The 24,078-nt window shown below is 38.5% G+C and overlaps 2 protein-coding genes across 9 annotated transcripts in view; both read right to left on the bottom strand.

Annotated features, from left to right (window-relative positions):
* The window catches only part of birc6 (baculoviral IAP repeat containing 6), a 94,229-nt gene extending 73,949 nt beyond the window's left edge, over window positions 1-20,280 (bottom strand). For all 8 annotated transcript variants that reach the window (XM_079631953.1, XM_079631957.1, XM_079631958.1 and 5 more), the window contains exons 1-10: window positions 19,827-20,280; window positions 15,247-15,428; window positions 9,489-9,626; window positions 4,896-5,089; window positions 4,275-4,386; window positions 2,989-3,071; window positions 2,598-2,820; window positions 2,343-2,512; window positions 2,185-2,243; window positions 574-2,067 (exon numbers count right to left, since the gene is read on the bottom strand). In XM_079631953.1, coding sequence (XP_079488079.1) covers window positions 574-2,067; window positions 2,185-2,243; window positions 2,343-2,512; window positions 2,598-2,820; window positions 2,989-3,071; window positions 4,275-4,386; window positions 4,896-5,089; window positions 9,489-9,626; window positions 15,247-15,428; window positions 19,827-20,028 — 2,857 coding nt within the window. In that variant the 5' untranslated portion in view covers window positions 20,029-20,280. The remainder of the gene's footprint in view (window positions 1-573; window positions 2,068-2,184; window positions 2,244-2,342; window positions 2,513-2,597; window positions 2,821-2,988; window positions 3,072-4,274; window positions 4,387-4,895; window positions 5,090-9,488; window positions 9,627-15,246; window positions 15,429-19,826) is intronic.
* Window positions 20,281-20,644: 364 nt separating this feature from the next.
* Window positions 20,645-23,929, bottom strand: yipf4 (Yip1 domain family, member 4). The gene is made up of 6 exons (XM_079632382.1): window positions 23,611-23,929; window positions 23,202-23,355; window positions 22,935-23,106; window positions 21,853-21,930; window positions 21,649-21,762; window positions 20,645-21,560 (listed from the first exon to the last, which is right to left on the bottom strand). The coding sequence occupies exons 1-6, from the start codon at window positions 23,666-23,668 to the stop codon at window positions 21,423-21,425; spliced, it is 714 nt and encodes a 237-aa protein (XP_079488508.1). The 5' UTR covers window positions 23,669-23,929; the 3' UTR covers window positions 20,645-21,422.
* Window positions 23,930-24,078: the final 149 nt, after the last annotated feature.

Raw genomic sequence — 24,078 nt, 5'->3', positions numbered from 1 at the left:
TTAATGAGAACCTTATTGGTAACCATGGTGATAAGGTATGTGTGGGCAGCAAGCTAAACTGAAAGAAACAGTGAATCTCCACACCTCACGTTCCCTTGTTACGTGAACACATTAAGAACCCTGTTGTAATGGTGGTAAACAAAGTCTGGGTTGAATCACAAATGAATAGGTCAATTAGGGATGCACCGATAGCGATACCAGAATACGGCCGATACTTTGCTCATGTACTTGTACTCGTTAAACTACCCAGATTCAACCGCATCCGGTACCAATCCATTAAGGGGCCGTTCACAATTCGCGTCTAAAAACGTGTGGAAAGCGCGGTCGCACCACTTTCACCTTTCCACAAATGCTTGCGCTCCCATGGCGTCTGTCGTTGCTATGCAACCATGAACATAGGGTGTCGATCTATTATAGAACATAGCTTCTATTCTGAGAGCGCTTGCCGCGTAATGATATTATTAAGTACTTATACCGATACTTGGTATCGGCAAGTACCCAAATGTAAGTAAATGTACTTGTTCTGAAAAAAAAAGTGGCATCCCTAAGGTCAATACCTGTGCACTTGCTCACCTTTAGTGCAGGCACACAGCCGGTCAGTGCCTGAGCAGTAGGTAACAGAGACAAAGGGGTCCACCTCCTCTGTCCCCTCTTTCTTGGGTGGCTCCACTTTTGCTAACACCTCTAGGGTGGACAAGTCCAGAATCATGATGTAACCCGCCTGTGTAGTCACCACCAGGTGTCCGAGTCCAGCCACCTCTCCTCTCTTCTCCTTCCCAACGGCTGATCCCGCACTTGGGCCAGCTGTCACTGCGGACACCACTGCCCCAGTGCCATTTTTGAGCCCAGAGGGTGTCGACTCCTCAGACGTTTCCTCTCCATCGTCCTCTCTGCCATCTAGAACATCTGGCGGCAAGAGGAGGAGAGACGTGACGGCATCCCGTGGGTCACGAATCTGCTGCACCTTCACTGGTTCCTCTTCCAGGGTCACAATGCGGGTGGAGTAATTTAACTTGTAGAGTGCTAAGTATCCACCGCCACCACTGCCCCCCAGAGGCCTGGAAGTATGGGCCTGCTGCTGGTCGTGAGGGGGCAGGATGAGAGGGGTCTGTGGAGGAGAGATGCCCGAGTGGGCGTCATGCCCATTGGCCAATGTCTGTCCTTTGCGATGGGCACAGAGGGCCGAGTGCAGACGGTTTAGGGTGTTTAATACCTCCACCTGATTGATAGCACTAAGGGACTCTACGGAGCATGGTTGAAGACCGACTAACAAGTGTAAGCCATCGCTGCAGGGCGTGATAGAGTCCACATACAGGTTCTCTTCTTCTAATGCTTTCGGCAACCGCAAGCACTGTACCAGAGAGCCCGGCCGTGGAGCCAGCGAGCTCCACTTTTCCCCATCCAGAGGTCCGAGCCCAGTCGCCGCATCCGCAAACTGCTGGATGTATGTGATGGGAGGGTCCTGCAGAAGCAGCTGCTCATGTGAGTCAAACTCCATCTCGATAATCTGCGGGACGGTGAAGCCCTCCTCATGAAGTCCTTTGCTCATCAGGTTGTTCATTTGGGTGAACACCTTCCCTGAAGACTTCTCGTCTGGTTCCTTGATGCTGTACAGGAGAAGTACGGGCATAGTCCTATGCACAGGTGCGGCTGGTGGAAGCTTCGGGGAGCCCAGGTCTGTGGGGGGATTACAGGACTCGATTTCCATGGGACCCTGGTCTGTTGCAAGCCCCTCAGGGGCAGCAGTCCTTACTGGGCTATCCATGGAGCGACGAGACGGAGGGGGACCTAGAGGAGAACTAGCCGCTGACCGGTAGCTTAGCAGTCCGCCGGCCAGTAGGCAGGGGAAGGGAATGTTGTGGTGCTCAGCCAGCCTATCCTTTGCCTTGTCAGGTTTCGGGGGGCCCAGTGAGTGCTGCGGGTTGGCCCCCAACTCCTCCAGGTCTTTAACTGTGTCCTCCAGCACACTAGCCACCACCTCCCACTGCAATTTCTCAGGCTGCTGTAGGACACTGAGAGCTGTGACTCCCAAACTCACCTCCATCGTCTCCTTCTGACCCAGTGGGCCTACAGAAACATAAGGAGGAAGAACAATAAGTAGGGTGCTTATTGACAAAACTGGGCGTAGATATAAAAAACAAGTGATGAATAAATGTTGTTAATTCATGAAAATCAATGTTTTACCTGTGACGGACTCTGATCTGGAATGCTCTTCGCTGTCCGAGTCCTCTATCTGATCATCGCTAGATACAAAAAGGCACAAGAAATGTTCAATAAACACAATAATAGGGTTTGATGTTTTAAAATAATTTGCAAGAAGTGTGTAAATGAGGGTTTAGCACCTGTCCCCCTCTAGTTTAGGTAAGTCAGAGCAGCAAGTGGCCTCCTCTAGCCAGGAGAGCGTAGGTCTGCGTGATTCTGTGCCCGTGAGACTCTGCTGCTCGCTGCCAGACAGGATCAGCTGCCTCAGGATGGCGGGGTCATATGGGTTCACCTCGAACTTTAAATGCACCTGCACAAGAGAGAAAAACATTGTAGTGCACTGAAATACAGGCGTATTGCATCTTTCGCACACACTTTAGAGATGATCAACATACCTTCATAAGCTTTGAAACATCCCAGATGCAAATCTTCCCCCTTTTGGTTGCTGTAGCAAGGAAATGAGGGCAGCTACCGAACCCATAACACACGATTTTATCCGAACCATCTGCACTGGGACTCTGAGCAGGGCTGGTGGCCAAGGTGACGGATAGTGGAACGTTTTGGGTGTGCTCTCCTTTCACAAACGGACAATTCGGAGAATGGCGCTCATGCTCAGACCTAAAGAAGCATTAAAATGTAGTAATGGAATAGTTAATAGCAATAGGAGGGATTGCAGCTCTTGGCCTTTGTTACGGTACATTTATCTAAAGCTTTTCATAGCAGTGCAATGTCTGCTGTGTGAGTGAGTGTGACATTGTGGGCTGATTTTAGTGGGATGCTTCTCACCAGGGCTCATCTGTAGGTTCCCAGCACACCAAACACACACTGCAGGTGAAGCACATGGCCCGGTCATCACCTGTAGATGCAGGCTAGAAGGAAGAAGAGCGAGCTGTTAGCGTCATCTACAGTGCAAAGAGACATTCAGGGACCATACAAATAACAGATAAAAATAGACCAGTCAAAAGACAACAGGTAAATAAACCAATGTTGTGCAGTGAAGAAAGACGATACATCATTGCACACTATAAATGCAATAGTCAAAGAATGTCACATGACCCAAATGAGTGGTTTTTTTTTTTTTTTTTTTTTTTTTTTTTACTTTCTCTTTTTTTGTCCAACTTCTTTATTTTCAGTACAGTCCTTAAGGTAACTTCAGTTCATAATTCATCACATTTTCCAGTTTTGTTCTTTATTTCTTGAACTAACAGAATGTCCCTTTGCTGTGGCATCACCCTTTCATCCACAACACAGAGCCACTGTTCTCCCCTCGCTCTGTTCGGTTGGCATGACAACAGGGAACATGGGTGAGAGGAGTAGTGTGGTCTCCTTGGTTACAGCGCAGCTCAACCCTTCTTGGCATGCACGGTGACACAAGTAGAGACAATACATCAGGTACCATAGCAGCATCAAGAATTCCCGGATATATATAAAAAAACTGAAATAAAAATATTCATGAATTGATCTATGATCTCATAATAGCCATTTCAAACATGAATTGACGGTTAATGTTGAAATAATCCCAGATTTATTTCTACCGTCTGAATAATTCAAATTTGTTTCCTTTCATTCTTGTTGACCTAGTCTGGGCTCAAAATTATTTCACTTCCAAATAGTGATACAATCCGGCTTTCACAATCAGTAAGTGGCCATTAAAGCCGGGATCAGACTACAGGAGATTTTAAATCTAATCAATAGTGAATTCTGGTTGCATCACACACAAGGAAAATCTTCACAGATTTTCTTCTGTCAAATCTCAAACCTGCACACTACAAGATTTGAAAATTGTGGCACATCACACACTACAAGATATTTTTTAGATTATCATGTCAATTTAGCACCTCACAGAGAAGCGGATGTAAACAAAATGGATACTGTGTTGCAGCGACTTGCTGTAGACATTATACGAGGACACATTATAAAGGCAGTTGTGTTGTAACCACATTCTTCAGGTGTAAATTATGAGGAATTATTCAAACAGCGAAAAAAGAAACTAAAAGAAGAGAAACCTGAGAAGAGAAAGTTAGGGCAATTAAAAAAAAAAAAAAAAACATTGCCATGGTGCTGACACAAACCTGGTGATAAAAGCCCGCCTGGGCCATTGGATCAGGCTGAGCCCATCTGTAGCCAGAATGAGGCCAGGATGTGAACGTCTCTCTCCTGTTAGCTTCACTGTACATCAGAGACCTATACATATCACACAAACACACAATATTAAGTGAAATGAGATCTTTGGTGAAGAGCACACAGACCTCAAACAGACCTACAAATGAGTCTACACTACATCCTCAAATTCAATATAATTAAAACTAGCTTTTTACACTATTTAGAAAACATGAGATGTGCTTGCCCAGGCTAAACCTGCAACCATGAATATGGGGTGTTCTGGGTGGTTTCTAATGTGTTTTAGTGTGGTTAGTTAAGGTGTTCTGAGAGGTTTTTCCTTATTGCAACCAGCGGAAAGACACCAAATCTCAACGATTTACAGGTTTATAGATGTGGCTTTGGTCCACTCATCAACATAAGTCCCACTGTCCGTCAAGTGATAATGGAAAGTCTGCTAGTTTATAAAAGTAATAGCACACCTCTCAAGCACTATCCAATGTAACATTTACAATTCAGAATGCTGTTATGCCATCACAAATAATCTCACACACACACAAAAAAACGGAAGTGGCCCTGTTTCATGCAGTTACCTGTCTACAGAGCGTCCGGGTCCAACACCTAGCTCTGGCCTTCCACTCGGTAAGAGGTAGGAGAGTCTGTCCATGACCGAAGAGGCGACCGATAGGGCCGCCACATTCTGATTCAGCTTTTTGAGCTCGTTCACGATGGCACTTGTTACCACTCTCAGCACGTGATGAGGGAGATGGAAGGTCACGGTCGCCCACTGGAGAGAGAGAAAAGACGATGCGAGACATTAAATTTCAACAGCATTCACACAGCAGATAGGCATGCAAGATGGAAAATGGAAATACTAGATGGTGTGCGTCTTGTTTAGGAGTCTGTAACACCTGCAAAGATTTTTCAAGCTCGGCTACCTAATTCAGGGCAAAGCATCTAAACATTTATAATCTGAAAAGTCTGAACAAGTCTGAACAAGTCTTAACAAGCTTGTTCACAGAGATCCTGGCTTATTTGAACTTCACTCTTATTTAAACCTCCACTGTTCACACTAAATGTGAAATAACTTTCCAAGAGCCAGGAAAGTTCCAGAACCCAGTGTAGAGGTCTGACAGGGGTCATTTGACAGCGAGTGAGAAATCCATCACCGTAGCTGATGCTCATTGTTACAGCAGTGCGATCTGGATGTCAGCCAAATTACAGGGGGGAAAAGGGTGCTTGGATGACTACACGAGGGAATGCTGCACTTACTTTCATTTTAGCACATGAGGCTGATGCCATGGTCCACTGCAAAACTGACAGGACTGCAGTAATATACTGATGGTTTGGAGGACGCAGGGGAGAAACATGCTGCCATTATTAACTTCACTGGTCAATTTATTTTAAGAGTGCTGATCTAGGATCAGTTTCGTCCCTCTTAGATAAATATGACTCATGTAAAAATACCTAGATCAGCATTTATGAGAGGCTCTAATAAACACTGATAGTGTGATAACCGATTATCTTGTTTTCTCATTACACAGATGTGATCTGTAGACACTATCCACAAAAGACTAAAGAAATTACTGCTCTCTGTACACATTTTTCATCAGAATCAAAGAAAGAAAGAAAGAAAGAGAGAGAGAGAGAGAGAGAGAAAGAAAGAAAGAAAGAAAGAAAGAAAGAAAGAAAGAGAAAGAGAAAGAGAAAGAGAAAGAGAAAGAGAAAGAAAGAAAGAAAGAAAGAGAGAAAGAAAGAGAAAGAGAGAGAAAGAGAGAGAAAGAGAGAGAAAAAGAAAGAGAGAGAGAGAAAGAGTGAGAGAGAGAGAAAGAGAGTGAGAGAAAGAGAGAGAGAGAGAGAGAAAGAGAGAGAAAGAGAGTGAGAGAAAGAGAGAGAGAGAGAGAGAGAAAGAGAGAGAAAGAAAGAAAGAAAGAAAGAGAGAGAGAGAGAGAGAGAGAGAAAGAGAGAGAAAGAAAGAAAGAAAGAGAGAGAAAGAGAGAGAAAGAAAGAAAGAAAGAAAGAAAGAAAGAAAGAAAGAAAGAAAGAAAGAAAGAAAGAAAGAAAGAAAGAAAGAAAGAAAGAAAGAAAGAAAGAAAGAAAAAGAAAGAAAGAGAAATTGATCTTATTTTTAAACAAACTAACTATTTATTCAATTTATTTTAACTTATGCTTTATTTTTATGTAAATTAATTAAATTATTGTTTTTTATCAATATTTATTGTTACTGTTATTTTATTACTACTGGCAAATAATTGTTATTTGTTTTTAAATATTTTATTTTATTTTTATAACAATTTAAGTTTATTTATGTTATTTTAGGGGTGTAACGATACACTCATGTCATTATTTGAAACAAATTGTGATAATGAAATGTTACGATACTATCGCAATATTTTAAGCCAGAATAAAGAGGTTGCTGCGACTATCCCGTGCTGACTATCTCCCGCCTCTCCCGCTATTAATGCACTATACATATAAGAATAAACTATCTAAAATACTTTAAATAATCATACAACTAAAACTAAATATGATGATTTAAATGTTTGAGGGGTGCCGTTTTAGAACAATTACAGTTCTAATCGCAAGAAAGCACGTCAAAATTACAATTCCCAAACTGTAAATGGTTACTTCATCCCAAAAAATGTATTCTGCATTTACTTACTGTCATGTTTTCACGTGTCACGCAATCATTTTAATGCCCGTGTTAACTACAGTACGCTCGTTGTTGTAAACCTGTTCATCATATTAAGGCATTGTGTCTCTTCAGAATACTTGGATTTGGATTAGACCACTCAACTGTTATAGTTTTAGCACAAAATACCCCACAGATATTTTCATATAGCATGTTAAAGTTGTCACTTTTTGAGGGTTAGCAAAAGCGCACCGTTTTGTGCCTGGCCCTTTGGATGCAAATTAGCAGCTGCTTCCGACACAGAGGGCGGGGTTTCAAGAGCTCATGTGTGTTAGCAGCTGCGATAACCTCACACAGACACACACTAAAATGACAGAAACTCTTCTGCCTTTTGTTTAAACGGAGTCAGACTGAAGGAGAGACTCAAGAATAAGTGACAACATGTGAACGCAACAGGACTCGGGTCTCTGAATGGTTAGTTGATGAATTTATGTTGATGATGTGGAGTTAACTATCTTCAAGTAGCATATTCTGTCACGTAATCTATAAATCGCTCTTATAGGAACTGTTGTGAGATGCACACAGAGTGACTTTCAATTGCAAGTGAAAAGATGGATGCTAAAGTTTGAGCTGACTCACAAATGTGCTCGACTACAACAACTCTTCCTCTTAACATGGACTGCGTGTTCCCGGGGGCGGGTTTATGTAAATGTTAGGGTTGGTGATGTCACTAACCCGTGAGGAATGTCGTGTAGTCCATACCAGCCGTTTGTTGTAGTCCTTTTCTTTAAAAGCAAATGTCTCCCTTTGCTTTGAACTTTAAGCGTTGTAACTTTGCAGATGTTGTTTATGCTCAAACAGCAACATTACACACTAACTAAAGTTAGAATAGTGAAATCATACCCAACAACATGCAGGTGAGTACATGACAGAATTTACATTTTTGGGTGAATTATAGCCTACCTTATAAATATAGTAAGTCGAGCCTGGGATAAAACTAACACTATATCACAAAACATTGTTAACATCAATGATACATAGTCGCATTTTCATCTCGATATAAGAATGTATCGTTACATACCTAGTTATTTAATAGTATATTAGTTTTCTGGTTATGCTTTATTTTGTTGTTACTTTTTATTTATTTTATTTGTTGTATATTGTTTATTTGTATTATTTTATTATTACTGGCACATTTTTATAACTTTTTATTGAATTGATTTTGATTAATTGTATTTTATTTAGTTGTTTATTTGTTGTTATTACTGATGGCACATTATTATTAAGATTTTTGCATTATTTAATTCGTTTATTTGTTTTATTGTATGTAAATCCCAAAAGAGTACATTAAAACTGAAAATTAAGAGAACAAAAGGAAGAAAGCGGCCTTTAGTACAGTTACTCTGTGAACAGAGTTTGTGCTCTTCTCTTTGCATCCTTACAGCAGCACACGGGACAGCATGCAGGAACACAGAGAGCGTCTTAAGATGGACCTCAGCTCTGTCAAACTTCAGTCGCACAGGTGTATCAGTGGGAGTGTTTGATCATCCTCCTGTTACTGCAGGGCTACTGATACACCACCAAGCTCTGCAGCACCGCTGTTCAATACAGTGTGTGTGTGTGTGTGTGTGTGTGTCCACAGATCAGTCACTGTGAGGATGCGTCTCATGAATAATCTATACGCTGTAATGCTACATGACTCAACTATTCTTGCTTATTAACAAACACACACACACACACAGTCAGATTGCATTACATCAGCAAATATGTCACAAACACAGACTGTCAAGAGATTTTAATCCAACTTTATGGGGTACACAAATTTAAGAAAAAGTAGCTTGCAAGAAGCTCTGCAGTCCTGAAATATGAAGCCAAATCCCAGCACTGCACAATAATGAATAGATGAGCGATACTACAACGTGCGTGAGGGAGAGAAGGAGAGAGAGAACCAGCACTGTGATTGAAGAACACTTTAAGAATGTATCCTACAATCACATCACTGACAAATCAGATATGGCTATGAATTAAATAAAAACAATTCTTGATAGGGACAAAATATGTTTTACATGGAAACATGTTTTCTGCTTTAGAAAAATTATAAAGTGTGCAATAAAGTTTTAAATAGGGATTAATCTCACAATAGTAAGATAATCAATTACGAAAAAAACAAAAAAACAAACATGAAATATGAAGTCCCAACTGTGAATCATTTCGGAGAAATAAAACGACAGAAAGTTGCGATTGGATCGTAATTGTTAGCTACATACCGGTAGTCATAATTATGAGAATTAAAGTTAATATTGTAAACCACAAAGTCAATTCTAATATATATAAATTAGGCAATTATGAGACATAAATGACTTCACAATTAGGCAGAAATGGGCTTGAGTGATTCTCACAGAAAGATCAAAATAGTGATTTTTTTAACCTACAGTAGGCTAGGTTAATAATTCATTAGGCTAATTATATTTCTACACTGAAACTTTTTACAACTCCTCACTTAGAACAGTGAGATGACTTATGAATGATACATCCTCCTTCCTGTTGGACTCACCTTTGCCACTTTGTGATTGGCCGCCGTCTCATGTGAGGTATTCTCCAGGCCTTCTTTAAGCTGGTTGAGAAAGATATCGTAGCCCTCTGTGTTGGAAACATCCACCTTCTCCATACAAGCATACAACATCTGCTGGGCCTGCAGGGGAACAAGAGGAACATTTCATTTCATGCTTGCTTACCACCTATTCAAACCTCAGAGGCACAGAATATAAGCATTAAGTCATTTGATTCCTCTAAATACAGAGCAGTAGACATGACAATCCGTCACACTCAAAGCGACTGTACTGTGATTGGCCTCCTCGTGTCTGTATTTCCTCATGATGATATCAAATGACCGTGTTGAGGTGTTTAGCAGATTATTAAGGGATACTGATCTCAATGGACAGATAGCACAGGAATGATGCTGCTTTTTACTGCAGGAAACATAAGATGTTACAGAACCAATTGTTTTTTTAGAGAAATTACTTCTATTCAGCAAGAATTCGTTAAATTGATCAAAAGTGTCAGTTAAGACATGTATAACAATAAAAAAAGAGTCCCATTTCGAGTAAATGCTGTTTATTGAATGTTTAATAAAAAAAAATAACTTCATGTTTCCACAAATTAAGCCACACAATTGTTTTAAACTGTGCTAAGAAATGTGTCTTGAGCAGGAAATCAGCATATTAGAATGATTTCTGAAGGATCATGAGACGCTGATGACTAGAGTAATGATGCTGGAGTAAATTCTGCTTTGCCATTACAGGAATAAATGTGTTTTTGATCAAATAAAATTAACCATGGACTTCTTTCAAACACATTGGAAAAATTCTTACCGACCCCAAGCTTTTGAAAGGTAGTGTATTTTTTAGAGTCTATGCCAAGTCTAAATGGGTAACTCTTGATTAATCTAAATACAGACAAAATCAGTCTCTTTCATTTCATACTGATTTGTACTGACATGTTGTGTGAAAAGTCCATATGGTCAACATTGATAATTGTGAACATGAGCCCATCATGACACCATGGGTATCGCTGTAGCTGCATCCTTCACTCCACTGAGTTCAAAGCACTGGGGAACGTTGTCACACATCGCCTTAATACGCTGTGCATCTTTTCCTGAGAGCTCAAATGGAAGTTCACAGCTTACATTACTCATAACAATAAAGCACATCACAGAGATGTACGGCTGACATTTCAAACATTACTGTATCTGTCCAACTATTTAGGCTATGTGTGTGTGCTCGAAACACTCAAGTTGTCACAACAACAACTCGCAAAAATGGCATGACGGCAATGTAATTTTAGACAACTGCAGAAGTAAAACACCACCCCAGCCCAGAGCTTAGAAAGACTGGACATAAAGGCAGGCCTCATGTATCAGTCTCGTGTAAGATGTTCTGTCTTATCCATTTGACCATGTCAATATCAAAAACAATACCATAAAAGCTAATCACAATCAACATTATGGTATTTATAAAAAAAACTATATAGACTGATTTGCTTTCAGTGCTTTGGTGATGACTCACGTTTACACTTCAGTTCTCACATTTTACTGTACACGTTTATGAATGGCCTTTCTAAACAGCAATAAGTTGAGTCACATGACTGAGACTAGGGAACTCCTAAGTTAACTCATGTGACCTAGCAGAACAGAACTGGCTCCTTTGAGGAACAGCTCGCGGCCTGCAGAAGTCTGTTTTGACATCAATAGCCTCTATTGTGTATGCAAAAATATCATCAGACAAATGCACACGTAGATCAAAACTGGATTTCAAGCATTAGAAGAATGATTCTTATGTCACTGCCACGTGTTTATTTCTAGTCTCTTCAAAAAGCAGTCACTCAAAGAAACAGAGACAATGGATTTATTACAATGAATTAATAGCCGACCTATGCAGGTTTTTCAACTGCTGACGACAATGTAGATAACTACTATACTGTTTAAAGGTTGGGGGTCTGCAAGATTCTTTTTATGTTTTTGAAAGAAGTATTTAATGCTCACTACGTCTGCATTTATATGATTGAAATATAGTAAAAACTGAAATATTGTGAAATATTATTACCATTTCTTTATTTTACAATGTAATTTATTCCTGTGATGGCGAATTTTCAGCAGACATTATCCAAGTCTTAAGTGTCACATGATCCTTCAGAAATCATTATAATATGTTGATTTAGTGCTCAAAAAACATAACTTATTATAAATGTTGAAAACAGTTGTGCTGCTTAATACTTTTGTTGTAACCTTGATAGATTTTTTCCCAGGATTCAAAGTTCAAAAGAACATTTATTTGAAATAGAAATCTTTTATAAAATTATAACTGTCTTTAATGTCACTGATCAAAAAGCAGCATTGATCAATTTAAACCATGGATTCTTAGAAAATATAAGTATTAATTTCTTTAAAACAACTAAACTTTTGGACAGTAGTGTATATTTAATTAAATTAAATATTTTATCCATTTATTTTGCACAATATTCAATAAAAATACTTTATCTAATTGCATCCATTGATCAGGCAGGTGCAATTCTGATGTTGTGGTCTATTACTAATTAAATACAGAACTAATGTGTGGACATGTGACATTATCTAGTATAAGGCTAAACAAATATGTTGGACAGAAGTGGTAAACACACGTTAATGATGCAATTTGTAGGGAAGCATATTTCAGCATATCAATAGTCAAAGACAAACTATTAACTAATGTGCAAGCCTTCTGCCTTATGATATTTCAAACACAAACCAGATCTTAAAACGCATGGCAAATCACCCATAAAGCCAAGACCAAGCCTCAACATCCACAACCATCTAATTTAACAAATCAAAGGACAATGCTAGACATGACCCTTGTTTCGACTACGTCATATGGTGCATACTCTTGAAATGACAACCCCCGGATGAAATTGAGCAATTCATTTCATTTTAACAGTAAAAACAACATTATATTTGAGTCTGAGACCATCTCATGCAAGTGTGCAAGATCCATTGGTTCTCACACATTAGCGCATGTGGCCAGGGAGTGGTGAGAGCTGGGAGTTTTGTTTTCAAAGTGTCCTAGGATACAATAGACCAGTCTGTCTGCATAGCACTCTTTGTCAGACTGGTTATGCGATCGCTATATCAACAAGTGCACTCAAACAACTACAATTTTGCCAAGTTGCAACGTACACCGCATTAAGTGCGTGATCATTTATGTCGTGCAGTGATGGATGAGAGACAAAAACTTGTGTTATACGCTACTGACACTGACCTTAGCACAAAACTGACGGATGACCGGTACTTATATGTTCTTCAAAGACAGTCATGAAAAATATTAAGATTTTATGACTTAAACTAGGGCTGTAGACGATTAATCGCGATTAATCAAATCCAAAATAAAAGTTTGTGTTTACATAATATATGTGTGTGTATTGTGTATAATTATTTTGTATATATAAACACACACACATGCAAGTATATATTTAAGAAAAATGTGTTATTTATATATAAAATAGTTCTATTTATATATAATATAAATCATATAAAATATATATGCAGTATATAAATGCAAATATTTCTCAAATATATACATGCATGTATGTGTAATTTATATATACAAAATAATTATACACAATAAACACACATATATTATGTAAACACAAACTTTTATTTTGGATCCGATTTATCCCGATTAATCGTTTACAGCCCTAACTTAAACATTGTGTGCTGTCAAGCAGTGATGTGTCAGTCAAAAATGTTTATCAGCTGTAGTGCATCCGCAATAGCCCCATCGCATGATGTGCAATGTCAAGTATAGGGCTCGTAGTTGATCCGTGATCCGAATGAACCAGGCCCATGGTTCAAAACGCACGTGATTCGTGATCAATCTTTGATTAATTGCAAAGGTTAACCATCAAAGAGGGAAAGTTCATTTGAACTGAATTTTGACTTTGCATGCTGTTTTCAGCGTCCGGATTCACACACAAAGCCGCGCAGACAGCGCACGAACAATTAATTCTGTTCTCTTTTATCTCTATTTGTGTCTATTTGAATGGAAAACACAAAATGATGTCAAACTGGCAGTCTCGGCGAGTATCCTTGTAAACACAGTCGATTATGTCTTAACACTAGAACTCCCAAGGCGGTCATTTGACCATTTTTAAATTTTACAGTGTAATAACATATTAAAATAAAATCAATGTGGCTGTAAGACTCTGACTTTTCCTAAATATGTGTATATTTTATTCTGACACTTATTTTATTAAAATCACAAAACAGTCCGCTACATTTCCCGCCATTGGTAATGAGTGTCCCCGTTGCATAGCATATTATATTGCTCAATATATTATATTGAATGAGCAAGTTTCGCGGACTTCATCACGCGAATGGCGAGCGAACTTCGCTCCGACCACATGAAATCAAATGCCACACAACTGGTGGAGTGAGAGCCAGGACCCGGGCAGGAGCAGCAGCAGATGGAGAGAAGGCGGCAGTGCCAAGTAAGGAGAAACTGCAAACAAAATAAAACCAAGGAGACATGTGCCAAATGTCACAAAGTGGTGTGTGGGAGCTGCAAAATAGTGTGTTTACCTGTGTGGAATTGTGCGCAAGTGTCAGTGAATGATACGGGGTGTTTGCGTCGTTCAAATGAGCCCACTTGAGGAAAATGTGTTTTTTTATTTTGAAAATGTGTTTTCTTGAGGAAAGTTTTTTTGTTCACTGAAACTAATCGTTCTAAAGCAGTTTGTTTTCTTGTTTAGCTAATGTTCATGTTTTTTCTTAGCCTGTTTTTGTGTGTACTGTACGTGTCCATGAAAGTTTTTACAATGTATTCAAATGTATATAGGTAGTGTTTTTGTTATTGTATATATATTTTAAGTTATTGTATCATAAGATTTGTTTTTATTGTACAAAGAAAATAAGAAAATATTTATCAATTAGGCTGGAAAATACATTTTCACATTCATTTGAATTTAAATGTTGTGTCCTGATCTTTATTATTACCTATCGTAACATTGTAGATGCATTTATTTTTAGATTTTGTATTGATTATTGAACTTATTTACAAACAGGGCTGTACTAAACGGTATGAAGCTTTGACGTTTAGTATAGTTCTTAGTCTTATTGGCCTAGAAAATCGCAACTTTTGGTCGATTCTTCTGTCGGTCTTAGTACACGGTGTAACTACAGAAGAGTCAGGTTTTAAATTGGAAAAATATCTAAACTCTTTGTAAAAAATTTTGAGAGAGATGCTCGGTCTAATCAGATTCAATGATCTATGCTAAGCTATGCTAAAAGTGCTACCGCCAGACCCGGAGATCAGCTGAATGGATTCGAAAACGGTAAAACTCAAATGTTTAACGCTAGGGGAGTTGGAAAATGAGCCTATTTACAAAAAAAAGTGGAGTGTTTCTTTAAAAGCTTCATTGGAAAACTTTGAGAAGAAGGTTCAAATGTAGATATGACATGACGAAAATGACAACGTCAAAGTATGAACGGTCAGAATGACCTCTATTAGTTCTAGTAGTTATGGAATTCCGGTAGTTCTAGTGTTAAGTGAACTTAAAGGGGACCCTTTTATGACACTTCACAAGATGTAATATAAGTATCAGGTGTCCCCAGAATGTATATGTGAATGTATTCAGCTCAAAATACCCCACAGATCATTTTTTTTATAGCATGCCAAATTTGCATCAGGCAATGCATAGCAGCTCACTCATTTATCAAGACAAATCCCATTATTTAACATAAAGAATATGTTATATACAATCAATCAATTTGCTGGGTTTCTTACCTCGGTAACGGGCAGCTCCAGCTGCACCAGGTCTTCTGGCTTGGACACAGGGGCCTGGAGAGCCGTGTCCAAAAGAAGAATCCCATTCAAGTCTTTCCTGCAGCCGACAGCATAATCGTCCACAAACAGCACCTTATCCACAGCTGGGAAGTACTGACACCTCACTCGGCACCCAGGTTTTGCTGTCAAAAAACATACAAAGAAGGAGAGAGGATGATCATTAGCGTCTTTAGATCATGATGCTTTGATACATAATACCCATTATAACATGCATGCCAAAAAATTAAACAAGTAATACAATAGCTGCTTTTACATGGACCCTAATAATCCGTGTGTAATCGAAAAAGTACCACAGTCGAGCAAAAAAAAAGTCACAAGACATGTAACCACATCAATCGTAATGAATTGGTCAAATCCGCCTGAAACTTCATTCGGATTGTATCAACACTTAGCCTAAATATGGGAAAGTTTCATTGAAAAAAAGCAACATCTTGAACAAAAAGCTGAGAAAAATTAAGTTTTTTCCCCTCAAAGACTACAATGTGCATAAGCAATGCTTTTATCGCTTGTTTCTACTCCTTTTTTGTCTGTTTTTATCCAGAGATGTTCTACTCTTTCAGAAAATGCATAATAGATCCCCCTACCGGATAACATTGAAAACACAGAAAGCCGGAAAATTCTGTCAATGGCGGGCAAATGTTGTCTCGTAAATAACGGAAAATGTCTTCAATGGTGGGAAAAGAGTTTTGAGATTTGATCATGCTGTATGTGTAATAACAACAATCACCAGGCCGTTGGCACCCTCGGCAGGCATTTGTTATAATATGTAATGTACAGTTGATTATGTTTGTATTGTGTGTACTAGGCTACATTATGTATTTTAACAGTGTTGATCAATAAAACCTGGTTACTAATTGCTTTTTATGCTTTATTTGAACAAATTATTTGATTACCAAAATAATCAGTGGCAGCCCTAGTTAGTAGTATGTGCCAACAGCAGGAAACACTGTATATTCCTGTATATAGCCCAGTCTGTGCATGACCAAAGATCAAATCCGATTTGAAGATTGTGACAAACATGCACATTACTTTAATTAGCGTTCACTATGTTTGGGTTCATCAAACGGAATGATTTCTTTCAAAAGGTGTTTGTGTAAACGTATCTATTGTCATGTAAGATGCAATATCTGACAAAAGATGCCACAGCTTAATAAAATATATTTTTTATTTTATTTACTATTTTATAGAGGGAATAAGACACTAAAGGCAGCGACTAACGGAGTTGCAGGGCAAATGACAATCTAAAATTCACAAAATAGCACAATGTCTCATACCTAGGCCTCATTTTTAAAAGGCAACAACATTTACAAAGTCCATTCAAAAGCTTGGGGTTGGAAAGATTTTTCTAATGTTTTTGATAGTAGTAGTAACCAAGACAGCATTTATTTAAAAAAAAAAAATACAACAAAAACAGCAATATAATAAAATATCATTACTGTAAAATATATATTTTTATTTTAATGAATTTTATAATGCTGAATTTTTTGCATCATTACTCCAGTCTTTGGTGTCACATTATCCTTCAGAAATCATTCTGCTGATTTGATGCTCAAGAAACATTTATTAAAATTAAGAAAAAAATCTTTTGAAAGGTAGGGTATATTTGAAAAACTTTTTTCTTACAAATTTTTTTTTTTATGAATAGAAGTGCATGCAGAATGCAAATAAGGAAATGCTAAACTTGTTCTGGGTTACACCCTCGTTTTTGACTATTCTGAACTGAGACACATCCAGAACACATTCACCGACACTAAACAAGAAAAAGTGAGAAATGTCACTGGCATCAGCGTGTCACGCTGACATCACATTCTAAAATGTTCTGTTTCCAGCATCCTTTACCATGCATGAATGACAGGACGCTGTATGCAAAATATGACTGAATGCTGATGAGTAGAAAGAGTTGATGGTGGGTTATCACATAGCCTAAATGCAGTATTCACAAGCAATCTCTACAAAAATTTAGTCTAATGCATTTTAAAGGGGTGGTTGAGTATGATTTGATTCACTTTTCTAACTTTAGTTAGTGTGTATTGTGTAATGTTGCTGTTTAAGCATAAACAACATCTGCAAAGTTACAACGCTTAAAGTTCAAAGCAAAGGAAGATACAACATTCTACGTGTTGTCACTTCTTCTTGAGTCTCTCCATCATTGTCTGACTCCGTTTTAAACATAAAAGGCAGAACAGTTTCTGTCATATTAGTGTGTCTGTGTGAGGTAATCGTAGCTGCTAACACACAGGAGCTCTTTGAAACCCCGCCCTCTGCAGCAGCTCATTTGCATTTAAAGGGCCAGGCACAAAACGGTGCGTTTTTGCAAACCCTCAAAAATGGATAACTTTAACATGCTATATAAAAATATCTGTGGGGTATTTTGTGCTAAAACTTCACACACACACTCTGGGGACATCAGAGATTTATTTTACATCTTGTGAAAAGGGCATTTTACCACCCCTTTAAGTAAATTCTTAACAATAGGAAAGAGGAAACAAGAGAAACAACAGCCATCCCCTAAATCTGCTCCCAAGTGGCTGTTACACACTCAGGGGAGAAAAAAGGGAAAACCTCTCTAATCAATATTATCCATATACAAGCATGAGTCAAGTCAAGTCAACTGTTCTGTGCAAGCAACTCTCTGTGCCAAGACTCCCTAATAAATAACTTGATTGCAAATCCGAGACAAACATGTTAGTTTAGCATAATATCTGCAAATCAGCCATATTCAACCATTACAAGTCTATGTTGTCAAATCACTAGTGTCAGCCCCTACTTTCTGCCTAAAGATACAGCCTTGTTCTTGCGCACAGGGGATTTTCAGCAAAGAATTTCATAAACATGCATTTCATAAACATCCATGAATAAATGGGTGTTTTAACTCAAGAAATATGAGTTTCTGGGAACATAATTAAAACTCTGATGGCGAGTTGTCTTTTTCAGATTAGTCCTATACTAAATAACAATGTCACATTCATAACCTCTAGTTTTTCACTTTAAATATGGCCCTAAAGTTTTATAAGAAAAGGTACATTCACAAATGTTACACATGTTCATTAATAAACATTTGACAGAAGACCTTCAAAGACTTGTCACTTCAAAGACACAGTTTAACGTTACATTATTTAGTTTCCAGTTGTCTTTTCTTTAAAATATTTCGCCTTGCAATCTTATACATGTAATGAGCCAGATATTTCATAAGAGTTATGAAACAAACCAAATTATAATGATTAAATAAACATTATAGGGAGACTAATTTAGTCTGAATGAGAGGCTGTTTAACACCAATTGAATAATGCTTCGGGCAATACATAACTCCAGTGTAATTATTTATGCATATCATTACGCAATTTTAGCATTTAACACACACTATATATAAATGTATATAAAACCACTTAGTCCGACAAGTGTATATTACACGAACAACAACTACACAAGTACTCAATCTCACATTCAAAATGATATGTTTAACTACAAACCGGCACAGAAAGCACTCGAACCTTCTCAATCCACACATACGATTATAAAACTAATCAATACGTATAAATATCCGTGTAGTAAGCAATTTTACAGTCAGCTGTCACCTGTCAGGGCTGACAAACATGAGCAGTGTTACTGATCCGCAGCAGGCTAGGCTACCGCTAAGCTAATGTTAGCATTAGCCATTAGCTAAACCTCTGTCAGCTAATTTGGAGCCAAAATCGATAAATTGTTTTCTTTAACAGTCGAAACCTATTATAATATGCACAATAAACTACTGACATGCATTAAAACATTTGTTGGATTTCACTAACACCAAGTTCGACAAAGACACACACCTATACGAGCTGATATTTGCTAATGTTTAGATTAGCGTTAGTGCCGCTTTACACCCAATATCAAATCAGCTTTTAGATCGTGTCTTGATTTAGTTTTATTCGATTATTAAAGACAATAAATGAAATGTAAATAAACACTACTGATATGTACATAAACTGTGTATTGGTGAATAACGTGGCAATGTTTACAGTGATCCGCCAACACAACAGATCCAGGAGGCCCTAAACAGTTAGGATCATCGGGAGGCCGAAAGACTGAGGGATCACTGACAGAACAACAACTGCATCAAGAGCGAGCGATTATTCTCACAAAAGCCTCTATATTATCACATAGACACATCAAGAGTGAGGGACCATCTATTGGGGGCCTGAATAGTAGTGATGATTTTAAGACACCGCTCCATCAGGAGGCCCTAGTGAAGGATCATTATCAAACAGTCCTTCATCGCACGAGCATTTCCATCAAGCCCCAAAAGGTACAGAACATTTGGACACAGTCCTCCATCGGGAATCAAAACAGAGAGGAGTCATTCCCGCAACACTGCACCATCAAAAGATCAAACATTCATTTTGACACTCTCCACCTCCATCACGAGAGCTATGAAAGTAAAGGATCTCCCATACGCCTCCTCTATAAGGAGTTCCAGCCCGGGATTCAGTTGTGATTAGATCCAGGTCGGTCGGGATAAATCTCTCAGAACCGAAACTCACCGTGCAGTGCGGAGGCCTGTAAAATAGCCCCGGAGGTGCCGTCGATGACTTTGATGCTCCCCCGGCTGGTGACGGCCAGAATGGCGTTAAGGGCCGGGTGGTAGGACAGACTCCGCAGGCCCTCCTCATCGCAGCGCAGGCAGCCGTCCCTCAGCACGACCCAGTCCGGCGAGCCTGGCGAGGCCGCCGCCGCCGCCGCCATCTTCCTACTATCTTCCCTTCCTGCCTTCCCTCCTCTTTCAGTAGCACCTCCGTGGACACGACTCGACGAGAAAACGTTGAAGCTGAATCCAGAAGTACCGCTGCGCTTCCACTGCGGGCTGTAAACCTCCTCCCGATACCGCAGGAGCAGCGATTCACCATCAGCGGAGCGGAAACCAGCGGTTGCTTCTGCTCACACTCTAGCAGGGAAACGGAACTGGCGTAGTCACTGTGTGGTCGCCCGCCGAACCTCAAGGGGCGCTGTGACTAGATAGATAGATAGATAGATAGATAGATAGATAGATAGATAGATAGATAGATAGATAGATAGATAGATAGATAGATAGATAGATAGATAGATAGATAGATAGATAGATAGATAGATAGATAGATAGATAGATAGATAGATAGATAGAACAAGAAAGTCTGCTCCAATTGCATGTATACTACAGTAATTATAGACAACACTCTTGTGTCCTTGAAATAAACACTATACATAATCACTTTTGGTTTGTTACATCTAATAACCAAGCATTTTAATGAATATTAAATGAACCAATAAATCATGCGATTAAGTTATATTATTCCCAGACATTAAGGAGATTCGTGACAAAGAGTGTAATTACAGTGTCAATAATTTTTTATTTGATTCATGGTGTATGAATATTATAACAATTTCCAGACTCAATTGTTTAAGCTAAACTAATATGGTAAAATATGTCTGCAGTGTACACATTACCAGGTAGAAAGTTGTTTTTAATTGAGTGTTCTACAAGTCTTTCCTTTTTGGCTACATTTACATAAATAATATACACCACAGCCATATAAAACAACCAATTCAAGGCACCCATACTTAGCAGACATATTTAATCCGAGCTATATTGCCTGCATACTGTCCTTTTCCATGTGGAGTTCATAAATTAAAAATAAAAACTGATAAGATGAATGTGAATGTACTGGGACAGCCTACAACAACAACAAAATCCAAGTTTCCACCATTATGTGTGGTGACACATAAAATCTGTTATGTGACTATCATGCTTAACATAGTCTTCTAAAATATAAAGTTCTCATTTTTTATTTTCCTTTTGAAGTTCACAAATATGTAAAACCAGGGCTCCAGATTTCAGTGGCAGAGGGATCTCTGCAAACAGGGCTTCCACAGTAAAAGACGCAGCTTTTTATTGTGTACAGAATTAATGGAAGCAGTTAAATACACTAATGGCTGTACACCTCAATCCCCCAAAGCATATAGGATTATAAACAGAGTAAAATAAAATAAAAAAGAAACGGCCAACTCCTTCTCAGTCTTCATGGAATATCTCTGCTGTGTACCTCTTCACAGTGCTCTTTGTAAATGTCCAAGCAACGAGCCAATCAAATCCTGTGGTCAATTCAGACTCCAGTATACAGAGACAAGAAGTAAATGTACAAAAGGAAGATGGGATATATGAGAAGGGGTTTCTTCGTTTTGAATTCATCACCGACGAGTAAAGAGGCAGCACTGTATGCAGCCCAGAATACTCCAAAAAGCTAGAAAAGAAAAGGGGGAAAAAAATCATCCATCCATATTTTTCAATTTAAGAAACTATTTTCATACTGTTATACATTTAATTCTCACCTTTATGAGTGTAGAGACGACTTCAAAGCCCCCAATGACCAAAAGAAGTGGAGCTATTACAATGAGTGGGAGCAAAGAATAGCCAATAACGCCAAGAACTTGCCCATAAGACACCTATTAAAAAAAATTTAAAACCATGAGTACTATATCCCTAACCCTTCATAAAAATCATATGCTATATGACGCTTTACAAGATATAAATACCTCTCCACCCAGCACTCTTGCAAGAAGGAAAATCGTCAGTGACCCAAATATCCAGATCGTAATAATCCAGGAAACAACCTGATTGGTCAAAACAGAATTATGTTATATATATGACACAAAATTATAATCCAAATTTGGGGCATTTCTGCTTCTGTTTTGACTAATTAAATAATGTAAGTGACAAAGTAATATTGAAGTGAAAACCAATTACACTCTGATCTTCATACCTTCTTGAAAACTACTTTAGTACAACGTTATTTGCATAGTAAACTATTATATTTATTTTCTTAAGACTTAATTATCAATCATTTCTAGGGCTGTCAATAAACACTTTCAATAAATTAATAACATATTTAGAGTAATATGCAAATAATTAAAAGATACTGCTTTATGATGGCAGAATGTACACAAGCATCATGACTATATAGACATACATATCACACCCATGGTCAAGATACAAAGACTGGACTCATGTCCCAAGTTTACAGGGTGGGACCAGGGTTAGCCTCTCAATATTATTTATTTATATATATATATATATATATATATATATATATATATATATATATATATATATATATATATATATATATATATATATATATAGACAAGAACTATGGTACATTTTATAAGGGAAAGCACAAAGTAGTATCAAGAGCTTAAAGTCAAGACCTTCATGAATTATAGACCATGCTACTTTTCTCTGTGTAAAATAAGTTATGTTATAATGATGATTGATATTAGGAAGAACATGGCTTTCTGTTATCCAAAAAGACTGCAAATTTCATTAAAAGCCTGATAAGATGAAAACAATTCATGTTAAGAGTATAGGAAATAAGCACTTTCAATAGAACAAAATGTTAAGTGAAGTTAGACGTCCCATGGCACTTTAAAGTAGAACATTCTGTTAAATAGAAAAGTTTCCAGATGCTTAAATAATCCAATGCAAAAAAGGAATTATGTTAATTATTTATTAATTGGAGTAATCATCTAAGCATGTATGTGTTATAAGCTACTACAAAAACAAACATTTTTCACAAAACAAAATACATTTTCAAAATAAATCTAAATCTTTGACTCACCCTGAACTGTCCATAGATGGAGATCATGGAGAACAGCAGGACGACGGCCAGCGGGCCCCAGAAGTCAGGATTGTCCCTCACCACCTGTCTGTTAAAACCCAGTGATGGCATGGGCATCAACACACACCTGATCTTATAGTAGATGTCCTTTAAGTCAATGTCCAACTCTTCCCTGCACAAACAGAGAAAACCAACAAATTCAACCAGCAGCTCTAAAAGCAATTGTGAGATCAAGCAAGCATCAGAAATCGAGTCCTAAAAACTCACAGGAGCGGTTTAGTGTCCTCTGAATCTTCTTCCTCCACTTCCAGCAACCATCCATAACCCCTCTGCCTCAGGAAAGTGGTGGCGTAGGTGTCCTTGCTGGCCTCAGGGCCCATATTTAGTGTAATATCTGGTGCATCGATGGTTCCGCTGAGCTCTGGTGGAAAAGACTTTGTTTTAGGTTAAAAAAGCTGACTATTGCATCCATATTGAGAACAAGAGAACAACAAAACAACACCCATGTCATGATGCATTAAGAAGCTTGATCATACACATACTGGGGGATATTTGCATTAATGTATGTGTACATCATACACACAACACAAATACAACCAACAGCATTTCAACATGAATCCGTTTTGCATATCAGAGCAGAGATGTTTGGATGCTTTGGGGCCTTTAACTACTGTACCTTCAGCGTCCGTCGAAGAGACGAAGGTAAAATCTCCGTTGGTGGGAGAGAACTGCATGGCTGACAGCGATTACAGCACGAGCTTTACTCACAATCACACACCGCCGCCGATCGCGCACCTTCACACCATTGCCACGTTTAACGATTCCTACCGATCAGCTCTCGGACTACTGCTGGCTCAAAACAGTCATGGAGGAAGCAGGAAGTTCAGAAAAAACACAAGCGACACGTCAAATCCTGGAGCAGAGCGGAACGGGGAGTCACGCGCTCCACCCAGCGACAGAAATGAGCACCGACACCAACAACAAACATATAAAGCACAGAGACGGACAGCACCACCACGTGACCCTTTTGCAAAATTAGAATTACACATATGACAGACAGTTCACCTTGAGACATATGCCTGTCTCCCCTGACCGTGTCACATCTTTATGTATTATTTAAATGTACAAGTTAACTTATAAAGTT

Source organism: Phoxinus phoxinus (assembly GCF_949152265.1).
Source record: "Phoxinus phoxinus genome assembly, chromosome: 13".
In the NCBI taxonomy this organism is placed as follows: Eukaryota; Metazoa; Chordata; class Actinopteri; order Cypriniformes; family Leuciscidae; genus Phoxinus; species Phoxinus phoxinus.
The sequence above is the reverse complement of the archived record's forward strand: the minus strand, read 5'-3'. Positions and strand labels throughout refer to the sequence as shown.